Source organism: Mustelus asterias, chromosome 9 (genome assembly GCF_964213995.1).
Source record: "Mustelus asterias chromosome 9, sMusAst1.hap1.1, whole genome shotgun sequence".
In the NCBI taxonomy this organism is placed as follows: Eukaryota; Metazoa; Chordata; class Chondrichthyes; order Carcharhiniformes; family Triakidae; genus Mustelus; species Mustelus asterias.
This window is the reverse complement of record NC_135809.1, coordinates 139,665,853-139,689,487: the sequence shown is the minus strand read 5'-3', so window position 1 is coordinate 139,689,487 and position 23,635 is coordinate 139,665,853. Positions and strand designations below refer to the sequence as shown.

At 45.2% G+C, this 23,635-nt stretch overlaps 1 protein-coding gene across 2 annotated transcripts in view; it reads left to right on the top strand.

The window, feature by feature from the left end:
• caprin1b (cell cycle associated protein 1b) overlaps positions 1–23,635 on the top strand; it is a 271,770-nt gene that overhangs the window by 79,237 nt on the left and 168,898 nt on the right. For both annotated transcript variants that reach the window (XM_078221064.1, XM_078221066.1), the window contains exon 5: positions 8,374–8,456. In XM_078221064.1, the coding sequence (XP_078077190.1) occupies positions 8,374–8,456 (83 nt within the window). The remainder of the gene's footprint in view (positions 1–8,373; positions 8,457–23,635) is intronic.

Here is a 23,635-nt window from a genome sequence, read left to right as displayed (position 1 = left end):
TTTCTTAAACAGAGGAACAACATTCGCCATTCTCCAGTCCTCTGGCACCATCCCCGTGGACAGCGAGGACCCAAAGATCAAAGCCAAAGGCTCTGCAATCTCATCCCTTGCCTCTCAAAGAATCCTAGGATACATTTCATCAGGCCCAGGGGACATATCGACCTTCAGTTTATTCAAAACTGCCAGGACATCCTCCCTCCGAACATCTATTTCCTCCAGCCTATTAGCCTGTAACACCTTCTCTTCCTCAAAAACATGGCCCCTCTCCTTGGTGAACACTGAAGAAAAGTATTCATTCATCACCTCGCCTATCTCTACTGACTCCATACACAAGTTCCCACTACTGTCCTTGACCGACCCTAACCTCACCCTGGTCATTCTTTTATTCCTCACATAAGAGTAGAAAGCCTTGGGGTTTTCCTTGATCCGACCCGCCACGGACTTCTCGTGTCCCCTCCTAGCTCTCCTAAGCCCCCTTTTCAGCTCATTCCTTGCTAACTTGTAACCCTCAATCGAGCCATCTGAACCTTGTTTCCTCATCCCTACATAAGCTTCCCTCTTCCTTTTCACAAGACATTCCACCTCTTTCGTGAACCATGATTCCCTCACTCGGCCATTTCCTCCCTGCCTGACAGGGACATACCTATCAAGGACATCCAGTATTTGTTCCTTGAAAAAGTTCCACTTTTCATTAGTTCCTTTCTCTGACAGTTTCTGTTCCCAACTTATGCCCCCTAATTCTTGCCTAATCGCATCATAATTACCTCTCCCCCAATTGTAAACCTTGCCCTGCCGTACGGCCCTATCCCTCTCCATTGCAATAACAAAAGACACCGAATTGTGGTCACTATCTCCAAAGTGCTCTCCCACAACCAAATCTAACACTTGGCCCGGTTTATTTCCCAGTACCAAATCCAATGTGGCCTCACCTCTTGTCGGCCTATCCACATATTGTGTCAGGAAACCCTCCTGCACACACTGCACAAAAACTGCCCCATCCGAACTATTTGACCTACAATGGTTCCAATCAATATTTGGAAAGTTAAAGTCCCCCATGACAACTACCCTGTGACCCCCACACATATCCATAATCTGCTTAGCAATTTCTTCCTCCACATCTCTATTACTATTTGGGGGCCTATAGTAAACTCCTAACAACGTGACCGCTCCTTTCCTATTTCTAACGTCAGTTTACAATTTACAAAGATGATTTGAAGTTGGGGACCAAGTGTAGTGTGTCAAAATTCACAGATGACATCAAGATGAGTGGCAGGGCAAAGTGTGCAGAGGACACTGAACGTCTGCAATGGGATATAGATAGTTTAAGTGAGTGGACAAGAGTATGACAGATGGAGTACAATGTTGGTAAATGTTAGGTCATTTTGGTAGGAATAACAGCAAAATGGACTATTGTTTAAATGGAAAAAAATAGCAGCATGCTGCTGTGCAGAGGGACCTGGGTATCCTTGTGTATGAATCACAAAGTTGGATTGCAGGTGCAGCAGTAATTAAGGCAAATTGCTAGAGGGATGGAGTTTCAAAACAGGGAGATTATGTTGCAGCTGTATAAGGTGCTGGTGAGGCCACACCTGGAGTACTGTGTACAGTTTTGGTCTCCTTAACTGAGAAAAGATATACTGGCACTGGAGGGGATGCAGAGGAGATTCACTAGGTTGATTCCAGAGTTGAGCATGTTGGCCTATGAGGAGAGACTGAGTAGGCTGGGACTATACTCATTGGAATTTAAAAGAATGAGGGGAGATCTCATAGAAACATATAAAATTATGAAGGGAATAGATAAGATAGAAGCAGGGACGCTGTTTCCACTGGCGAGTGAAACTAGAACTAGGAGACATAGCCTCAAAATAAGGGGGAGCTGATTTAGGACTGAGTTGAGGGTCGTGAACCTGTGGAATTCCCTGCCCAATGAAGCAGTTGAGGCTACCTCATTGAATGTTTTTAAGGCAAGGATAAATAAATTTTTGAACAGTAAAGGAATTGAGGGTTATGGTGAGTGGGCGGGTAAGTGGAGCTGAGTCCACAAAAAGATCAACGATGACCTTATTGAATGGCAGAGCAGGTTCGAGGGGCCAAATAGAGCAATAGAGTCACAGTGGTTTACAGCATGGAAACAGGTCCTTCGGTCCAACTTGTCTATACTGCCCAGTTTATACCACTAAGCCAATCCCAATTGCCTGCGTTTGGCCCATATCCCTCTATACCAATCTTACCCATGTGACTGTCTAAATGCTTTTTAAAAGACAAAATTACACCCACCTCTACTACTACCTCTGGCAGCTCATTCCAGATACTCATAAGAACATAAGAACTAGGAGCAGGAGTAGACCATCTGACCCCTGGAGTCAGACACTCACCACCCTCTGAAAGTATTGCCCTTCTGAATCCTTTTGTATCTCTCACCTTAAACCTATGCCCTCTAGTTTTAGACTCCCCTACCTTTGGGAAAAGATGTTGACTATCCACCTTACCATTGCCAGTTATTATTTTATTTATAGAATTTTATAGAAAATTTTATTTTATGGACCTCTATAAGACCACCCCTAAGTCTCCTATGCTCCAGGGAAAAAATTCCCAGTCTATTGAGCCCTCCTTATGACTTAAATCATCAAGTCCCGGTAGCATCCTAGTAAATCTTTTCTGCACTCTTTCTAGTTTAATAATATCCTTTCTATAGTAGGGTGAGCAGAACTGTACACAGTATTCCAAGTGTGGCCTTACCAATGTCTTGTACAGCTTCAACAAGACGTCCCAACTCCTGTGTTCAATGCACTGACCAATGAAACCAAGTATGCCAAATGCCTTCTTCGCCACTCTGTCCACCTGTGACTCGACTTTCAAGGAGCTATGATCATGTACCCCTGATCTCTTTGTTCTATAACTCCCCAATACCCTACCATTAACTGAGTAGGTCTTCAATTTACCAGAATGCATCACCTCACATTTATCTAAATTAAACTCCATCTGCCATTCATCAGTCCACTGGCCCAATTGATCAAGATCCCGTTGCAATCCTAGGTAACCGTCTTCACTTGTCTACTATGCCACCAATCTTGGTGTCATCTGCAAACTTACTAACCATGCCTCCTATATTCTCATCCAAATCATTAATACAAATAACAGTGGACTCAGCACCAATCCCTGAGGCACACCGCTGGTCACAGGCCACCAGTTTGAAAAACAATCCTCTACAACCACCCCTCTGTCTTCTGTCTTCAAGATGTGGAGATGCTGGCGTTGGACTGGGGTAAGTACAGTAAGAAGTCTCACAACACCAGGTTAAAGTCCAACAGGTTTATTTGGCAGCACTAGCTTTCGGAGCCTCCAGCTCCTTCAGGTGAAAAAGCTCCTTCTTCACCTGAAGAAGAAGCTGAGGCTCCGAAAGCTAGTGCTGCCAAATAAGCCTGTTGGACTTTAACCTGGTGTTGTGAGACTTCTTACTGTTCTGTCTTCAAGCCAATTTTGTTTCCAATTGGCTATCTCACCCTGGATCCCGAGAGATTTAACCTTAAGCAACAACCTACCATGTGGTACCTTGTCAGAGGCCTTGCTAAAGTTCATGTAGATAACATCAACTGCATTGCCCTCATCTACCTTCTTGGCTACCCCGTCAAAAAACTCAAATCAAATTCGTGGGACATGATTTTCCACACTCAAAGCCATGCTGACTGTCCCTAATCAGTCCTTGCCTCTCTAAATGCCTGTAGATCCTGTCTCTCAAAATATCTTCCAGCAACTTACCCACTACAGACATTCGGCTCACCGGTCTGTCGCTCCCAGGCTTTTCCCTGCAGCCCTTTTTAAACGAAAGCACAACATTTGCCATCCTCCAATCTTCAGGCACCTCACCTGTGACTAACGATGATTCAAATATCTCTGTTTGTAGACCTGCAATTTCCTCCCTAGCCTCCCACAACATCCCGGGATACACTTCATCAGTTCTCGTGCATTTATCTACCTTGATACATTTTAAGACTTCCAGCACAACCTCCTGTGTAATATGTACACCCCTCAAGGCATCACTGTTTATTTCCACAAGTTCTGAAACATCTATGCCTTTCTCAACGGAGTACCGATGAGAAATATTCATTTAGAATCTCACCTAAATGGCCTACTCCTGCTCCTAGTTCTTATGTTCTTTAACCCTTTATTTAGCTGACATGGACACAAGAGGCCGTAAACCTCTGTGAATTCTGAGAGAAAGAAGCTACAGAATAATGTGTTGAGGATGTGGGGCAGGGAGAATTGGTGTCAGGAGGTGAATGAGGGTGCACAAAGCTAAGTCTTTAAATCTGTCTCTTATTGTGTCTTAAAAATCAAATCTGTTTAATGCAGAGTCAATTTTGCCTTCATCCTTTGTGATCTTATATTAAAATACATCTATTACCTGGTTAACTGCACTGCCTGCAGAGCCAGTGCCACAGCTAGCTTTGAGTTCTTGGGTTGCAAAGCACAAAGAGCATGTTTGGTGTGTTACCTTCGCCCCATAATTGAAATATCTATCTGTGCCGTCACTTGATAATCAAAACAAAATTAAGAGCTGAACATGCAGAGGAGTTGTAAGTGAGTTCATGCAACATATGTAGCTTAGAATAACATTTGTGTATCTGTTCATGAGGTGCCTACTGTTTCCTTGGGAGAGAGGAGAAAGGATGGGACTGAAGTATTGCTGTACTTGTGTATTTTTCTATTATTTTGCTATTCCCTTATTTCTTCAGCCACCAAGGTATCTTGCTGTTTTAAGAAATATAGCGTATATCTGATCAGTGCTCGCTTCTTCTTTAATGTGCTAAGGGACAACTGAGTTCGGCGACAACCTCGGGCAAGTCTGTGCAGTGGCAAAGTAATAGAAGACTAAGACACTTGAAGAGGGCACTCATTATTGGGCATATATCTGCCATTTTTTGTTAACTCAGCATTATTACAATTACACAGCGAAGATTTTTCCTACATGTGTGATGCTCTGTAGCTACATCTCACTGAGGAGGCTTCATGACAGTCCACATCCAAAAACCTGCTCTGAAAACTCTGCTCACGTTTTGACAACTATGAGAAATTCCACCACAGCAACTGAAACAGTCAATGTACTAAATAAAACAGTGCACAACAGGCTAAAAGAAAAGGTCAGCTTGCCCTATTTCTAAATGTTAACAGAATCTTTAAAACATTTCTGGATCCAGATCTGGATCTGCATCTTCGCCAAAAACTGATCAGTTCTTTCTTGGGTCATGTGCTTTTTTGTGCACCAAGTTTTGTTGAAATCCGACCATTTGTTTTTGAGATATATCCGCAGACAAGCAAAGTGACGAACAATAGTGAAATGTACCATAATGGAGAACTCTTCAGGTTTTGACTCAGAGCTGGGGCCTCATCACTTGTTGTATAAGTCTTTGCTGTTACAAAGGGGTGGTGTCACGTTTACACCTGCTTGTCTTCCTGTTTTTTCAAACGGTTGTGTATGCTGGAGTATTTATTTCCCAGCCGTGGTTACCTTTATCCATGTCTTTGTAATGGCAATTAGATCTACCATTTCTTTCTCTTTGTGTCACTAGTTCCTCTACCTCAGTGCTTCCTAATCTTTTTCAACTGTGGACCAATTTTGAGGCTTTAAAATTGTGAAAACTGCTCTACATATTATCGGGAGATGAAAATGCAGATTAGTTAGCAATTTGCGGAACAGGTCACAAGTGTGACCCCCAAGCCTCCAGCTGGCTGACATGTGACCCCGGGCCTCCAGCTGGCTGACATGTGACCCCGAGCCTCCAGCTGGCTGACATGTGACCCCGAGCCTCCAGCTGGCTGACATGTGACCCCGAGCCTCCAGCTGGCTGACATGTGACCCCGAGCCTCCAGCTGGCTGACATGTGACCCCGAGCCTCCAGCTGGCTGACATGTGACCCCGAGCCTCCAGCTGGCTGACATGTGACCCCGAGCTTCCAGCTGGCTGACGTTTTAATTAACCAATGTTTTGACAAAGGGTCATCTGCACTCGAAACGTCAGCTCTTTTCTCTCCTTACAGATGCTTATGGTGAGCGGGCGGAGTTATGGTGAGCGGGCGGGTATGTGGAGCTGAGTTCACGAAAAGATCAGCCATGATCTTATTGAAGGGTGGAGCAGGCTTGAGGGATCAGATAGCCTACTCCTGCTCCTCGTTCTTATGTTCTTATGCTGCTGGACGTGCAGAGATTTTCCAGCATTTTCCCTTTTGGTCTTAATTAGCCACCTTGCTGTAATGCTGGCCTCGATGTCTTCAGTCTCCTGCAGTGTTCCAGTGAAATTCGACGCAATATTGTTTTATTTGGGCACTTTCCAGCCTTCCAGACCCTATAGCGAGTTTGACAATTTGATACTGTAATCTCTGCCCTCATCTTGTTTCCATTTTTTGGACAGGTTTTGGTTTTAGTCTGGTTTTTGTTTACGGATGGCAGCTGTCTCTTTGCCATTCACACCACCTGTAGGTACATCTTTTCTTTTTGTCCCTTTGACACTGCACCACCAGCTCTTTGTCATTTAACTTCTCCTGTCTTTACCCAATACAGACCTTCCATTTCATTCTTTTTTTCATAGTATCGCTGTTAATGAAAGGTCATTGTCTGAAATGTTAACTCAGTTTCTTTGTCCCCGGATGTTGCTTGCCTGACTGTTTTTCCAGCATTCTGTTTTTTAAATTTGATTTTAAGCATCCAGGGTGTTTTGCTTTTTGGATGAAATTTTGTAGCCTGCTTGATGGTTTGTATCCAAGTCATGTGTTCCTTAGAACTGACCAGCAATGTGTTTCTTTGTTTGAAATGGGAATTATTTTTCTGGTATCTGACTATGGTGAGCCAGTGAATGAGTTATTTGATACACGTGTCTGAGCTTGAAGGTTGTGTGCTTCAAGTCGCATTCCAGAGACTTGAGCATATAATCTAAGCTACATTAATGATGCGCTGCTGCATCGGCAGTGTCTTTCAGATGGAATGTTGAACTAAGGCATCTCCTTACTTCTCTGGTGGATGTAAAATGACCCATGGCACTCTTAAAAGAACAGGAGAGACAACCCGTCCTGACTAACATTAAAACTCAACCAATGTTTATAAAACAAAGCCCATCTTTCTCACACATTTGCTCCATGTGGGTCTTCCTGCATGTAATTTGGCTAAGCTCAACATTGCAAAGCGGGTGAATTCAAAAAAGGTTCATTATGCTGCAGAATATTTGAGCTGTGGAAAGTACCATGTACCTATAAGTGCTTATTTTTCCCTGCTCTCTCACTCTGTGGATCTGTTACTTCGTCTGCCTTGTGCCCTTCTGCAACTCTCCCTTCCACTCTAGAGTCATAGAGATATACAGCATGGAAACAGGCTCTTCGGCCCAACTCGTCAATGCCAGGTTTCCTAAACTGAACTAGCCCTATTTACCTACACTTGGCCCATATCCCTCTAAACCTTTCCTATCCATGTATCTGTCCAAATGTCTTTTAAATGTTGTAATTGTACCCACCTCTTCTGGCAGCTCATTCCATATATGCACCGCCCTCTGTGAAAAAATTGCCCCTCAGGTCCCTTTTTAAATCTTTCTCCACACCTTAAACCTATGCCCTCTAGTTTTGGACTCCCTACCCTGGGGACAAGATCTTGGCTATTCACCTTATCTGTGCCCCCTCAAGATTTTATAAACATCTGTAAGGTGACTCCTCATCCTCCTCGCTCCAGGGAAAAAAGTCCCAACCCATCTAACATCCCCATATAATTCAAACTCTCGAGTTTTGGCAAATTTGTGGTAAATCATTTTTGCACCCTTTCCAGTTTAATAACGTCCTTCCTATAGCAGACTGACCAGAATTGTATGCAGTCTCCAAATGTGGCCTTACTAATGTCTCGTGCAGTTTGTAACGTAACGTCCCAACTCCTGTACCCAGTGCTCTCTCCGATGAAAGCAAGTGTGCCAAACGTCGTCTTCACCACCCTGTCTACCTGTTTCAAGGAACTATGTACCTGCACCCCTAGGTCTCTCTGTTCGACAACACTCCCCAGGGCCCTACCATTAACTGCAAGTCCTGCCCTGTTTGTCTTACCAAAAGACAATATCTCACATTTATCTGAATTAACCTCCATCTTCCATTCCTTGGCTCACTGGCCCAATTCATCAAGACTCCCCCCTCCTCTTTATCTGTGCACATGGAAAAATCAACCCAGTGATTGACTTGAAGCACTCACTCTTATCTCTTAAGCAGGTCCTATATTCCTGTTGTCAAGTGTGGCTCATATTAAAATGTGTTTTCAATATTCTTTGGATTTTAAAATCGGTAAATATGCTGTGGGTGCATTTTGTTAAATGTTCAGTCTCCGCTCAAATTATTTTGTGATTTGTAGGTTGTGTGAACAATTTGAACAAGCGTCAGTACACTTATGGGACCTACTGGAAGGCAAAGACAAAAAAGTTGGGGCCACAACTTGTGAGTATCTGAATCCAAATTTGTGTTTTTGGCAAAATTGCAAAGTGGCGCTTTGACAGAAGATGAAATACTTGTTGTTTAGTTTCTTTACAGGATTCTTTATTTCCAGTTGTGGCACAAGCAGGATTAAGGTCAGTTAGTGTGTAATAACCTCACCAAGGCCGGTCCTCCGGTATTCAGCGAGCTCCTGTTCACTGAATAGGGAAATTAATATTCCACCAAGCCAGTTGTTCACAATCTATATCAATGATTTGGATATGGGGGGGCCATATATAATATTCCCAAGTTTGCAAATTGCACAAAACTAGGTGGGAATGTGTGCTGTGAAGATGATGAAAAAGACTTGATTTGAACAGGCTTAGTGAGTGGACAACAGCATGGCAGAGGGAATATCTCACTCTTTATATCCTCAATTTGAATGGCTGTCTTCGGGCCGGTGCTGTAGAATGCCGATTGCCAGGAAAAATCTGTTCAAGAAGCCTTTTGTTCTCAGTGTTATCAGCTTACTAAATAATATAGTGTAAACTCAACCGCTTAGTTTCTTTATTTATTCAAGTGCATTAAGTGCTTTAATGGCAGAGAGCAATATGGATGTATATTATATACGCGCAAATATGACTGGGTACACATGAAATATTCATTTTTAAACTAAATTGGCTTGATGCCAGAAGATAGGGTGGTTGTAGAGGGTTGTTTTTCAAACTGGAGGCCTGTGACCAGTGGTGTGCTTCAGGGATCGGTGCTGGGTCTACTGTTATTTGTCATTTATATTAATGATTTGGATGAGAATTTAGTAGGTATGGTTAGTAAGTTTGCAGATGACACCAAGATTCGTGGCATTGTAGACGGTGAAGAAGATTATCTAGGATTGCAACAGGATCTTGATCAATTGAGCCAGTGAGCTGACGAATGGTAGATTGAGTTTAATTTAGATAAATGCGAGGTGATGCATTTTGGTCGATTGAACCTGGGCAGGACTTACTCAGTTAATGGTTGGGTGTTGGGGAGAGTTATCGAACAAGGAGACCCAGGGATACAGGTTCATAGCTCCTTGAAAGTGAAGTCACAGGTGGACAGAGTGGTGAAGAAGGTATTCGGCACGCTTGGTTTCATTGGTCAGAACATTGAATACAGGAGTTGGGCCGTCTTGTTGAAGTTGTATAAGACGTTGGTAAGGCCACGCTTGGAATACTGTGTACAGACCTGGTCACCCTATTATAGAAAGGATACTATTAAACTAGAAAGCTTGCAGAAAAGATTTACTAGGATGCTACTGGGATTTGATGGTTTGAGTTATAAGGAGAGGCTAGATAGATGGGGACTTTTTTCTCTGGAGCGTAGAAGGCTAAGGGGTGATCTTATAGAGGTCTATAACATAATGAGGGGCATAGATCAGCAAGATAGTCAATATTTTTTCACCAAGATCGGGGAGTCTAAAAGTAAAGGGCATAGATTTAAGGTGAGAGGGGAGAGATACAAAAGGGTCCAGAGGGGCAATCTTTTCACACACGGTGGTGAGTGTCTGGAACAAGCTATCAGAGGTAGCATAGAGGCGGGTACAATTTTGTCATTTAAAAAGCATTTAGACAGTTATATGGGTAAGATGGGTATAGAGGGACATGGGCCAAACGCAAGCAATTGAGACTAGCTTAGGAGTTTACAAAAAAGGGCATGGAGAAGTTGGGCCGAAGGGCCTGTTTCCATGCTGTAAATCTCTGACTGGTTGAATGTTATTTTAGAGGTGATGCCAAAGATTAATGTCCACTTTTGCATGGGCAATAAAGTTCTATATAATGTGGGTGGGTGTGAGGTTACCCAATTTGGTAGGAGGAATGGAGGTGCTGAGTATTTTTAAATGGTGAGAGATTGGAGAGGGTTGGAAGTCCAAAGGGATCTGAATGTCCTTGTTTATAACTCAGTGAAAGCTAACATAAACGTGCAGCAAGCAATTAGGAAGGTTAATGATATATTGGCCTTTATTGCAGGAGGATTTGGTATAGAACAAAGAAAATTACAGCACAGGAACAGGCCCTTCGGCCCTCTAAGCCTTCACCAACCATGCTCCCGACTGAACTAAAACCCCCTACCCTTCCGGGGGCCATATACCTCTATTCCCATCCTATTCAGGTATTTGGCCAGACGCCCCTTAAAAGTCACTATCGTATCTGCTTCCACTACCAGCCCCCGGCAGTGAGTTCCAGGTACCCACCCCCTCCCTCTGTGTAAACAAAAACTTGCCTCGCATATCCTTTAAACCATGCCCCTCGCATCTTAAAGTGATTCCCCCTTGTAATTGACACTTCCACTCTGGGGAAAAAGCTTCTGACTATCCACTCTGTCCATGCCCCTCATAATCTTGTAGACTTCCATCGTTTCAGTGAGAACAAACCAAGTTTCTCCAACCTCTCCTCATAGCTAATGCCCGCCATACCAGGCAACATCCTGGTAAATCTTTTCTGTACCCTCTCCAAAGCCTCCACATCTTTCTGGTAGTGTGGCGACCAGAATTGAATACTATATTCCAAGTGCGGCCTAACTAAGGTTCTATAAAGCTGCAACATGACTTGCCAATTTTTAAACTCAATGCCCCGCCGATGAAGGCAAGCATGTTGTATGCCTTCTTGACTACCTTCTCCACCTGCATTGCCACTTTCAGTGACCTGTGTACCTCCACCCAGATCCCTTTGCCTATCAATACTCTTAAGGGTTCTGCCATTTACTGTATATTTCCTATCTGTATCAGACCTTCCAAAATGTATTACCTCACATTTGTCCGGATTAAACTCCATCTGCCATCTCTCCGCCCAAGCGTCCAACTGATCTATATCCTGCTGTATCCTCTGATGGTCCTCATTGCTATCCGCAAATCCACCAATCTTTGTGTTGTCCACAAACTTACAATCAAACCAATTCCATTTTCCTCCAAATCATTTGTATGTATTACAAACCGCAAAGGTCCCAGCGCTGATCTCTGAGGAATGCCACTTGTCACAGCACTCCATTCAGAAACACACCTTTCCACTGCTACCCACTGTTCTATGACCGAGCCAGTTTTGTATCCACCTTGCCAGCTCACCTCTGATTGCATGCGACTTCACCTTCTGCACCAGTCTGCCATAAAGGACCTTGTCAAAGGCCTTACTGAAGTCCATGTAGACAACATCCACTGCCCTCCCCTCATCAATCATTTTCGTCACTTCCTCAAAAAACTCGATCAAGTTAGTGAGACATGACCTCCCCTTCACAAAACCATATTGCCTCTCACTAATACACTTATTTCCAAGTGGGAGTAAATCCTGTCTCGAAGATTCCTCTCCAATTTCCCTATCACTGACGTAAGGCCCCCGACCTGTAATTATCTGGATTATCCTTGCTACCCTTCTTAAACAAAGGAACAACATTGGCTAATCTCCAATCCTCTGGGACCTCCCCTGTACAGTAAGGAGTCTAACAACACCAGGTTAAAGTCCAACAGGTTTATTTGGTAGCAAACGCCACTAGCTTTCGGAGCACTGCTCCTTCGTCAGATGGAGTGGAAATCTCTAGATTTCCACTCCATCTGACGAAGGAGCAGCGTTCCGAAAGCTAGTGGCATTTGCTACCAAATAAACCTGTTGGACTTTAACCTGGTGTTGTTAGACTCCTTACTGTGTTTACCCCAGTCCAACGCCGGCATTTCCACATCATGACCTCCCCTGTAGCCAGTGAGGATACAAAGATTTTTCTCAAGGCCCCAGCAATTTCCTCCCTTGCCCCTCTCAGTCCCATCAGGCCCTGGGGACTTGTCTACCTTAATGTTTCTCAAGAATCCCAATACCACCTCCTTTTTGATCTCAACATGACTTAAACTATCTACACATCTTTTCCCAGATTCATCATCCACCAAGTCCTTCTCTTTGGTGAATACTGACGCAAAAGTACTCATTTAATGAAAGTTTGATGAAGATAGGGCAGTTGAGAGGTAACTAAGTGTGTTGATGAAGGTAGGGCAGTTGATGTCATATACATGGATTTTAGTAAGGCGTTTGATAAGGTCCCCCATGGTCGGCTTATGATGAAACTGAGGAGATGTGGGATAGAGGGAAAGTTGGCCGATTGGATAGGTAACTGGCTGTCTGATCGAAGACAGAGGGTGGTGGTGGATGGAAAATTTTCGGATTGGAGGCAGGTTGCTAGCGGAGTGCCGCAGGGATCAGTGCTTGGTCCTCTGCTCTTTGTGATTTTTATTAATGACTTAGAGGAGGGGCTGAAGGGTGGATCAGTAAATTTGCTGATGACACCAAGATTGGTGGAGTAGTGGATGAGGTGGAGGGCTGTTGTAGGCTGCAAAGAGACATAGATAGGATGCAAAGCTGGGCTGAAAAATGGCAGATGGAGTTTAACCCCGATAAATGTGAGGTGATTCATTTTGGTAGGACTAATTTAAATGTGGATTACAGGGTCAAAGGTAGGGTTCTGAAGACTGTGGAGGAACAGAGAGATCTTGGGGTTCCTATCCACAGATCTCTAAAGGTTGCCACTCAAGTGGATAGAGCTGTGAAGAAGGCCTATAGTGTGTTAGCTTTTATTAACAGGGGGTTGGAGTTTAAGAGCCGTGGGGTTATGCTGCAACTGTACAGGACCTTGGTGAGACCACATTTGGAATATTGTGTGCAGTTCTGGTCACCTCATTATAAGAAGGATGTGGAAGCGCTGGAAAGATTGCAAAGGAGATTTAGCAGGATGCTGCCTGGTTTGGAGGGTAGGTCTTATGAGGAAACATAAGAACATAAGAAATAGGAGCAGGAGTAGGCCATCTGGCCCTTCTAGCCTGCCCCGCCATTCAACAAGATCATGGCTGATCTGAAGCGAATCAGTTCCACTTACCCGCCTGCTCCCCATAACCCCTAATTCCCTTATCGATCAGAAAACTATCTACCCGTGATTTAAACATATTCAACGAGGAAGCCTCCACCACTTCAATGGGCAGAGAATTCCAGAGATTCACTACCCTCTGAGAGAAGAAGTTCCCCCTCAACTCTGTTCTGAACCGGCCCCCCCTTATTTTGAGGCTGTGCCCTCTAGTTCTGGTTTCCCTTCTAAGTGGAAAGAATCTCTCCACCTCTACCCTATCCAGCCCCTTCATTATCTTATATGTCTCTATAAGATCACCCCTCATCCTTCTAAACTCCAACGAGTACAGACCCAATCTGTTTAATCTCTCCTCATAAGCCACACCCCTCATCTCCGGTATCAACCTGGTGAACCTTCTCTGCACTCCCTCCAAGGCCAATATATCCTTTCGCAAATAAGGGGACCAAAACTGCACACAGTACTCCAGTTGCGGCCTCACCAGTGCCTTGTACAGTTGCAGCAAGACCTCCCTGCTTTTATATTCTATCCCCCTCGCGATAAAGGCCAACATTCCATTCGCCTTCTTGATCACCTGCTGCACCTACAGACTGAGTTTTTGCAATTCGTGCACAAGGACCCCCAGGTCCCTCTGCACAGTCGCACGATGTAATTTTTCTCCATTTAAATAATATTCCAATTTACTATTATTTCTTCCAAAGTGGATAACCTCACATTTGCTAATGTTATATTCCATCTGCCAGATCCTCGCCCACTCGCTCAGCCTATCCAAATCTCTCTGCAGACTTTCCGCGTCCTCCACGCAATTCGCTTTCCCACTCACCTTCGTGTCATCAGCAAACTTGAATACCCTAGATTCAGTCCCCTCCTCCAGATCATCTATGTAAATGGTAAACAATTGAGGCCCCAGCACCGATCCCTGCGGCACGCCACTGGTCACCAACTGCCAACCAGAAAAGCACCCATTTATCCCAACTCTCTGCTTTCTGTTAGATAGCCAATCCCCAATCCACGCCAACACCTTACCCCTAACTCCGTGTACCCCATTCTTCTGCAGCAACCTTTTGTGAGGCACCTTATCGAACGCCTTCTGGACATCTAAAAACACCACATCCATCGGTTCCCCTCTGTCAACCGCACTAGTGACATCTTCATAAAAGTCCAGTAGATTCGTCAAACACGACTTTCCCTTCAGGAATCCATGCTGCGTCTGCTTGATCGAACCATTCTTATTCAGATGCTCTGTTATTTCCTCTTTAATAATGGACTCTAGCATCTTCCCAACTACGGACGTTAAGCTAACCGGCCTGTAGTTACCCGCCTTTTGTCTACTTCCTTTTTTAAACAGCGGCGTAACAGTAGCTGTTTTCCAGTCAGCCGGCACTACCCCAGAGTCCAGCGAATTTTGATAAATTACTACTAACGCATCTGCTATTACCTTAGCCATTTCTTTCAGTACCCTGGGATGCATTCCATCCGGGCCCGGGGACTTGTCTACCTTCAGTCCTATTAGTCTACCAAGCACCACCTCCTTAGTAACAGTAATTGTATTAAGGACCTCCCCTCCCACCAACTCTCGATCTCTAATATTCGGCAAACTATTTGTGTCTTCCACCGTGAAGACCGACACAAAGAACTTATTTAAAGTCTCAGCCATTTCCTTGTTTTCCACTATTAAATCCCTCCTCTCATCTTCCAAGGGTCCAACATTCACTCGAGCCACTCTATTCCTTTTTATATACTTGTAAAAACGTTTACTATCATTTTTTATATTTTGAGCTAGTTTAGTTTCATAATCTATCTTTCCTTTCTTAATCACTTTCTTAGTCGTTCTTTGTTTTTCTTTAAAGCTTTCCCAATCCTCTCATTCTCCACTATTTTTGGCCACTCTGTACGCATCTGATTTTATTTTAATACTCTCCTTTATTTCCTTCGTTATCCATGTCCGGTTATCCTTTTTCTTACAGTCCTTCTTTATCACCGGAATATATTTTTGCTGAGTACTTAAAAAAATCTCCTTAAAAATCCTCCACTGTTCCTCAGCTGTCCTACCGACCAGTCTGCTCGCCCAGTCTACATTAGCCAATTCCACCCTCATCCTATCGTACTCCCCTCTGTTCAAGCAGAGGACACTGGTTTGGGACCCTACTTTCTCACCCTCCATCTGTTCTGTATCAGAAATTCCACCATATTATGATCACTCATCCCAAGAGGATCCTTCACAAGAAGATCCTTAATCCTACCTGTCTTATTGCACAGAACCAGATCCAAGATAGTTCGCTCTCTCGTAGGTTCTGTAACATACTGTTCAATGAAACAATCCCGACAGCATTCCAAGAACTCTTCCTCAAGCCCTCCACGTCCAATTTGAGTCGACCAATCAATATGTAGGTTAAAATCCCCCATGATTATTGCCATTCCACTTTTGCACGCATCCATTATTTGCTTGTTTATAGCCCTCCCCACCTCTAAGTTATTATTTGGCTGCCTATAGACCACACCTACCAGTGTCTTTCTCCCCCTACTATTCCTTATCTCCACCCACAACGATTCCACGTTTTGCTCCTTAGAGCCTATGTCGTCTCTCACTACCGTCCTGATATTATCCTTTATTAACAAAGCTACCCCACCTCCTTTTTCTACCTGTCTATCCTTCCTAAATGCCTGATAACCCTGTATATTGAGTTCCCAGTCCCGGTCACCCTGCAACCACGTTTCTGTGATGGACACTAGATCATATAGAGTGTGACAGTTGGTGTCTCAGTGAGGGAGTGTTGCTCGGGCTGCAGTGGAGAGTGACAGTTGGTGTCTCAGTGTGGGAGTGCTGCTCGGGCTGCAGTAGAGTGTGACAGTTGGTGTCTCAGTGAGGGAGTGTTGCTCGGGCTGCAGTGGAGAGTGACAGTTGGTGTCTCACTGAGGGAGTGTTGCTCGGGCTGCAGTGGAGAGTGACAGTTGGGGAAGTGTGGGGAAGTTTTTTTGTTTTCTTTTTTTCTTGCTGGTAATGGCTTCAGGGATGGCAGTTCAGGCAGTATGCTGCATCTCCTGTGGGATGTATGTGGTGAGGAAATCCAGTAGTGTTTCAGGAGATTTTAGTTGTAAGAAGTGCATTAGATTGCAGCTTCTGGAGGAGCGTGTAAAGGAGCTGGAGGGGGAGGTAGAGGAACTCCGCATAATTCGGGAGGCGGAGGTGGAAGTTGATAGGAGTTATAGAGAAATAGTAACTCCTAGAAATGAGGCTTGGGTCAATGCCAGGAGGAGGGGTAAGAAGCAATCGGGAAGACAATCCCCTGGGGCGGTTCCCCTCCATAATAGGTTTTCGGTGCTGGAGGCTACAGTTGAGGAGGAATCAACTGAGCATAGAGAGCAGATCTCTGGGGGTGAGCCGAGTGAGAAAGCTCAGGTGGTTAGGGGCTGTAAAAGACTGGGCCTTGTGATTGGGGACTCCACAATTAAGGGGACAGATAGGAGGGTCGGAACTAAAGGTAGGGACTCAGGGTTGGTGTGTTGCCTACCAGGGGCTGGGGTCCGGGATGTGTCTGACAGGGTATTCAGGACTCTTAGGGGGGAGGGAGATAAACCACAAGTTATTGTACATGTGGGGACACACGACATAGGGAGGATAGGGGAAGGGGATATTAGGCAGGGATTTATGGAGTTGGGGTGGAAACTAAAGGCCAAGACTGACAGAGTGGTTATCTCTGGACTCTTGCCTGTACCACGGGATAGTTTAGAGAGGAATAGGGAGAGGGAAGGTTTGAATTCATGGCTGAGGGGATGGTGCAGGAGGGAGGGGTTCAGGTACTTAAGCAATTGGGGCTCGTACTGGGGAAGGTGTGACCTCTATGAGAAGGATGGTCTACACCTTAATCAGAAGGGGACCAATATCCTGGGGGGTAAATTTGCTAAGGCCATGCAGGGAGGTTTAAACTGATTCGGGGGGGGGGAGGGATCCTGAGTAGTGGGGCTGAAAGTGAGGGATGCATGGATGGGGACTGCAATGCACGGCATTGCAGAGGTGGGGTGGAGCAGGGTTTGAAATGTGTATACTTCAATGCCAGGAGTATTCGCAATAAAGTGGGTGAACTTGCAGCGTGGATCAGTACCTGGGACTTCGATGTTGTGGCTATTTCAGAGACATGGATAGAGCAGGGGCAGGAATGGATGCTGCAGGTCCCGGGGTTCAAATGTTTTAGTCGAAGTAGGGAAGGAGGTAGAAGAGGGGGAGGGGTAGCATTATTGGTCAGAGATTGTATCACAGTGTCAGAGAGGAGGTTTGATGAGGACTTATCTGTTGAGGTAGTATGGGCGGAGATTAGAAATAGGAGAGGAGAGGTCACCCTGTTGGGAGTCTTTTATAGACCTCCTAAAAGTTCTAGAGAGGTTGAGGAAAGGATTGCGGAGTCAATCCTGCTTAGGAGTGAAAGTAATAGGGCAATTGTTATGGGGGATTTTAACTTGACTAATATTGACTGGAATTGTTATAGCTCTAGCTCGTTAGAGGGGTCAGTTTTTGTTCAAAGCGTGCAGGAAGGTTTTTTGACTCAGTATGTAGACAGGCCAACTAGAGGTGAGGCTATATTGGATCTGGTGCTGGGAAATGAGCCAGACCAGGTGCTAGACTTGGAAGTTGGTGTGCATTTTGGTGATAGTGACCACAATTCGGTTACGTTCACCTTAGTGATGGAAAGGGATAGGCATGAACCTCGGGCCAGTGGTTTTAGCTGGGGAAAGGGTAATTATGAGGCTATTAGGAGAGAATTAGGAAACATAGGTTGGACTAGGAGATTACAGGGACTGGGAACGTCCGACATGTGGAGTTTTTTCAAGGAGCAGCTACTGCGAGTCTGTGATAGGTATGTCCCTGTCAGGCAAGGAGGAATTGGTAGGGCTAGGGAACCGTGGTGCACCAAAAAAGTTTCTTTGTTGGTTAAAAAGAAAAAGGAGGCTTATGTTCGGATGAGACGTGAGCACTCGGGTAGTGCACTAGAAAGCTTTAGATTGGCTAAGAGGGAGTTGAAGAGCGAGCTTAGAAGGGCTAAAAGGGGACATGAGAAGACTTTGGCGGATAGGGTTAAAGAGAATCCTAAGGCGTTCTATAGGTATGTCAAGAACAGAAGGTTGGTTAGGGCAAGTTTAGGGCCAGTTATAGATGGCAGAGGGAAGTTATGTGTGGAACCGGAGGAGATTGGTGAAGCATTGAACCAATATTTCTCTTCGGTGTTCACGCAAGGGGACATGAATATAGCTGAGGAGGACACTGGGTTGCAAGGGAGTAGAATAGACAGTATTACAGTTGATAAGGAGGATGTGCAGGATATTCTGGAGGGTCTGAAAATAGATAAATCCCCTGGTCCGGATGGGATTTATCCAAGGATTCTCTGGGAGGCAAGAGAAGTGATTGCAGAGCCTCTGGCTCTGATCTTCAGGTCGTCGTTGGCCTCTGGTATAGTACCAGAAGATTGGAGGTTAGCGAATGTTGTCCCATTGTTTAAGAAGGGGAACAGAGACTTCCCCGGGAATTATAGACCGGTGAGTCTCACTTCTGTTGTCGGCAAGATGTTGGAAAAAATTATAAGGGATAGGATTTATAGTTATTTGGAGAGTAATGAATTGATAGGTGATAGTCAGCATGGTTTTGTGGCAGGTAGGTCGTGCCTTACTAACCTTATTGAGTTTTTTGAGAAAGTGACCAAGGAGGTGGATGGGGGCAAGGCAGTGGACGTGGTATATATGGATTTTAGTAAGGCGTTTGATAAGGTTCACCATGGTAGGCTTCTGCAGAAAATGCAGATGTATGGGATTGGGGGTGATCTAGGAAATTGGATCAGGAATTGGCTAGCGGATAGGAAACAGAGGGTGGTGGTTGATAGTAAATATTCATCATGGAGTGCGGTTACAAGTGGTGTACCTCAGGGATCTGTTTTGGGGCCACTGCTGTTTGTAATATTTATTAATGATCTGGATGAGGGTATAGTTGGGTGGATTAGCAAATTTGCTGATGACACCAAAGTCGGTGGTGTGGTAGACAGTGAGGAAGGGTGTCGTAGTTTGCAGGAAGACTTAGACAGGTTGCAAAGTTGGGCCGAGAGGTGGCGGATGGAGTTTAATGCGGAGAAGTGTGAGGTAATTCACTTTGGTAGGAATAACAGATGTGTTGAGTATAGGGCTAACGGGAGGACTTTGAATAGTGTGGAGGAGCAGAGGGATCTAGGTGTATGTGTGCATAGATCCCTGAAAGTTGGGAATCAAGTAGATAAGGTTGTTAAGAAGGCATATGGTGTCTTGGCGTTTATTGGTAGGGGGATTGAATTTAGGAGTCGTAGCGTTATGTTGCAACTGTACACAACTCTGGTGCGGCCGCACTTGGAGTACTGTGTGCAGTTCTGGTCCCCACATTACAGGAAGGATGTGGAGGCTTTGGAGAGGGTGCAGAGGAGGTTTACCAGGATGTTGCCTGGTATGGAGGGGAGATCCTATGAGGAGAGGCTGAGGGATTTGGGATTGTTTTCGCTGGAAAGGCGGCGGCTAAGAGGGGATCTTATTGAAACATATAAGATGATTAGAGGTTTAGATAGGGTGGATAGTGATAGCCTTTTTCCTCTGATGGAGAAATCCAGCACGAGGGGGCATGGCTTTAAATTGAGGGGGGGTAGTTATAGAACCGATGTCAGGGGTAGGTTCTTTACCCAGAGGGTGGTGAGGGATTGGAATGCCCTGCCAGCATCAGTAGTAAATGCGCCTAGTTTGGGGGCGTTTAAGAGATCCGTAGATAGGTTCATGGACGAAAAGAAATTGGTTTAGGTTGGAGGGTCACAGTTTTTTTTTTTAACTGGTCGGTGCAACATCGTGGGCCGAAGGGCCTGTTCTGCGCTGTAATGTTCTATGTTCTATGTTCTAGGTCCCTTTGCACGGTAGCATGTTTTAATTTGTTTCCATTGAGATAGTAATCCCATTTGTTATTATTTCCTCCAAAGTGTATAACCTCGCATTTCTCAACGTTATACTCCATTTGCCATATCCTCGCCCACTCACTCAGCCTGTCCAAATCTCTCTGCAGATCTTCTCCGTCCTCCACACGATTCACTTTTCCACTTATCTTTGTGTCGTCTGCAAACTTCGTTACCCTACACTCCGTCCCCTCCTCCAGATCATCTATATAAATGGTAAACAGTTGCGGCCCAAGTACCGATCCCTGCGGCACGCCACTAGTTACCTTCCTCCAACCGGAAAAACACCCATTTATTCCGACTCTTTGCTTCCTGTCGGATAGCCAGTCCCCAATCCACTTTAACACACTACCCCCAACTCCGTGTGCCCTAATGGGCACACCGCTGGTCGCAGGCCTCCAGTTTGAAAAACAACCATCGACAACCACCTTCTGTCATCAAGCCAATTTTGTATCCCGTTGGCTACCTCACTCTGGATCCCATGAAATTTAACCTCGTGCAACAACCTACCATGTGGTACCTTGTCAAAGGCCTTGCTAAGTCCATGTAGACAACATCAACTGCACTGCCATAGAACCATAGAAAATTACAGCTCAGAAACAGGCCTTTTGGCCCTTCTTGTCTGTGCCGAACCATTTTTTGCCTAGTCCCACTGACCTGCACTTGGACCATATCCCTCCACACCCCTCTCATCCATGAACCCGTCCAAGTTTTTCTTAAATGTTAAATGCCTGGAACAAGCTGCCAGAGGTAGTAGTAGAGGTGGGTACAATTTTGTCTTTTCATAGATTTCATAGAATCCCGACAGTGCAGGAGGCAGCCATTCGGCCCATTGAGTCTGCACTGACCACAATCCCTCCCTGCCTCTATCCCCATAGCCCCGCATATTTACCCTGCTAGTCCCCCTATTTTTTACATTTACCACTTTATCCGGCAGCTCATTCCACATTACCACCACTCTCTGCGTGAAGAAGCCCCCCTAATATTCCCTTTAAACTTTTCTCCTTTCACCCTTAACCCATGCCCTCTGGTTTTTTTCTCCCCGAGCCTCAGCGGAAAAGGCCTGCTTGCATTCACTCTATCTATACTCATCAAAATCTTATACACCTCTATCAAATCTCCCCTCAATCTTCTATGCTCCAGGGAATAAAGTCCCAACCTATTCAATCTCTCTCTGTAACTCAGTTTCTCAAGTCCCGGCAACATCCTTGTGAACCTTCTCTGCACTCTTTCAATCTTATTTACATCCTTCCTGTACATTGTACCTTCTTGGTTATCCCTTCAAAAAAACTCAATCAAATTCGTGAGACCTGATTTTCCACTCTCATAGGCAAACTGACTGTCCCTAATCAGTCCTTGCCTCTTTAAATTTGGTAGAATTGATGCTGTGTAAAGGTAAAGTTGTCGTAGTCCCAAATGACCATAGGTTGCTCTCCCCTTTGAGGAAAAAAGCTGACTGGTGGTGATTTAACCTGAGGATCACCACACCTCAGGCAAGGGGCAAGGTTGGGAAGGTAGGCTTTCATGAATAACCTCAGCAGCTATGTGAATTGAACCTGAACTGTTGGCGTTGCTCTGCATTACTAACCAGCTGTCCAGCCAACAAAGCTATTGTGCAATGTGACCAGATTAATTAATGATCTCCATGTAATGGTACCCCAAGGTCGTAGGGGCCACAGCATGATTGAACTTTGTATCCAGTTTAAAAGAGAGAAGCGTGGGTCTAAGACTAATGTTTTAAACTTAAAAAAGAGCAGCCATGTTGAAAGGGAAGAACAACAAAGAACAATACAGCACAGGAACAGGCCCTTCGGCTCTCCAAGCCTGCGCCGCTCCCTGGTCCAAACTAGACCATTCTTTTGTATCCCTCCATTCCCACTCCGTTCATGTGGCTATCTAGATAAGTCTTAAACGTTCCCAGTGTATCTGCCTCCACCACCTTGCCTGGCAGCGCATTCCAGGCCCCCATCACCCTCTGTGTAAAATATGTCCTTCTGATATCCGTGTTAAACCTCCCCCCACTCCTCCTCCTCTCTTCTCCTCTCCCCCCCCCATGACCTATGACCCCCCCTTGAACCTTTGACCCCCCCCCACCGACCTGGGAAAAAGCTTCCCACCGTTCACCCTATCTATGCCTGTCATAATTTTATACACCTCTATTAGGTCACCCCTCATCCTCCGTCTTTCCAGTGAGAACAACCCCAGTTTACCCAATCTCTCCTCATAACTAAGCCCTTCCATACCAGGCAACATCCTGGTAAATCTCCTCTGCACTCTCTCTAAAGCCTCCACGTCCTTCTGGTAGTGTAGCGACCAGAACTGGGCGCAGTATTCCAAATGCGGCTGAACCAACGTTCTATACAAGTGCAACATCAGACCCCAACTTTTATACTCTATGCCGGTCCTATAAAGGCAAGCATGCCATATGCCTTATTCACTCCCTTCTCCACCTGTGACGTCACCTTCAAGGATCTGTGGACTTGCACACCCAGGCCCCTCTGCGTATCTACACCCTTTATGGTTCTGCCATTTATCGTACAGCTCCCCCCGCCCCACGTTAGTTCTACCAAAATGCATCACTTCGCATTTATCTGGATTGAACTCCATCTGCCATTTCTTTGCCCAAATTTCCAGCCTATCTATATCCTTCTGTAGCCTCTGACAATGTTCCTCACTACCTGCAAGTCCAGCCAATTTTGTCTCGTCCGCAAACTTACTGATCACCCCAGTTACACCACCTTCCAGATCGTTTATATAAATCACAAACAGCAGAGGTCCCAATACAGAGCCCTGCGGAACACCACTAGTCACAGGCATCCAGCCGGAAAAAGACCCTTCCACTACCACCCTCTGTCTTCTGTGACCAAGCCAGTTCTCCACCCATTTAGCCACCTCCCCCTTAATCCCATGAGATCCAACCTTTTGCACGAACCTACCATGAGGGACTTTGTCAAACGCTTTACTAAAGTCCATATAGACGACATCCACGGCCCTTCCCTCGTCAACCATTCTTGTCACTTCTTCAAAAAACTCCACCAGGTTAGTGAGGCATGACCTCCCTCTCACAAAACCATGCCGACTGTCGTTAATGAGTTTATTCCTTTCTAAATGCGCACACATCCTATCTCTAAGAATCCTTTCCAACAACTTCCCTACCACGGACGTCAAGCTCACCAGTCTATAATTTCCCAGGTTATCCATCCTACCCTCCTTAAATAACGGGACCACATTAGCTATCCTCCAATCCTCTGGGACCTCACCTGTGTCCAGTGACGAGAGAAAGATTTGTGTCAGAGGCCCAGCGATTTCATCTCTCGTCTCCCTGAGCAGCCTTGGATAGATTCCATCAGGCCCTGGGGATTTGTCAGTCTTTATATTCCC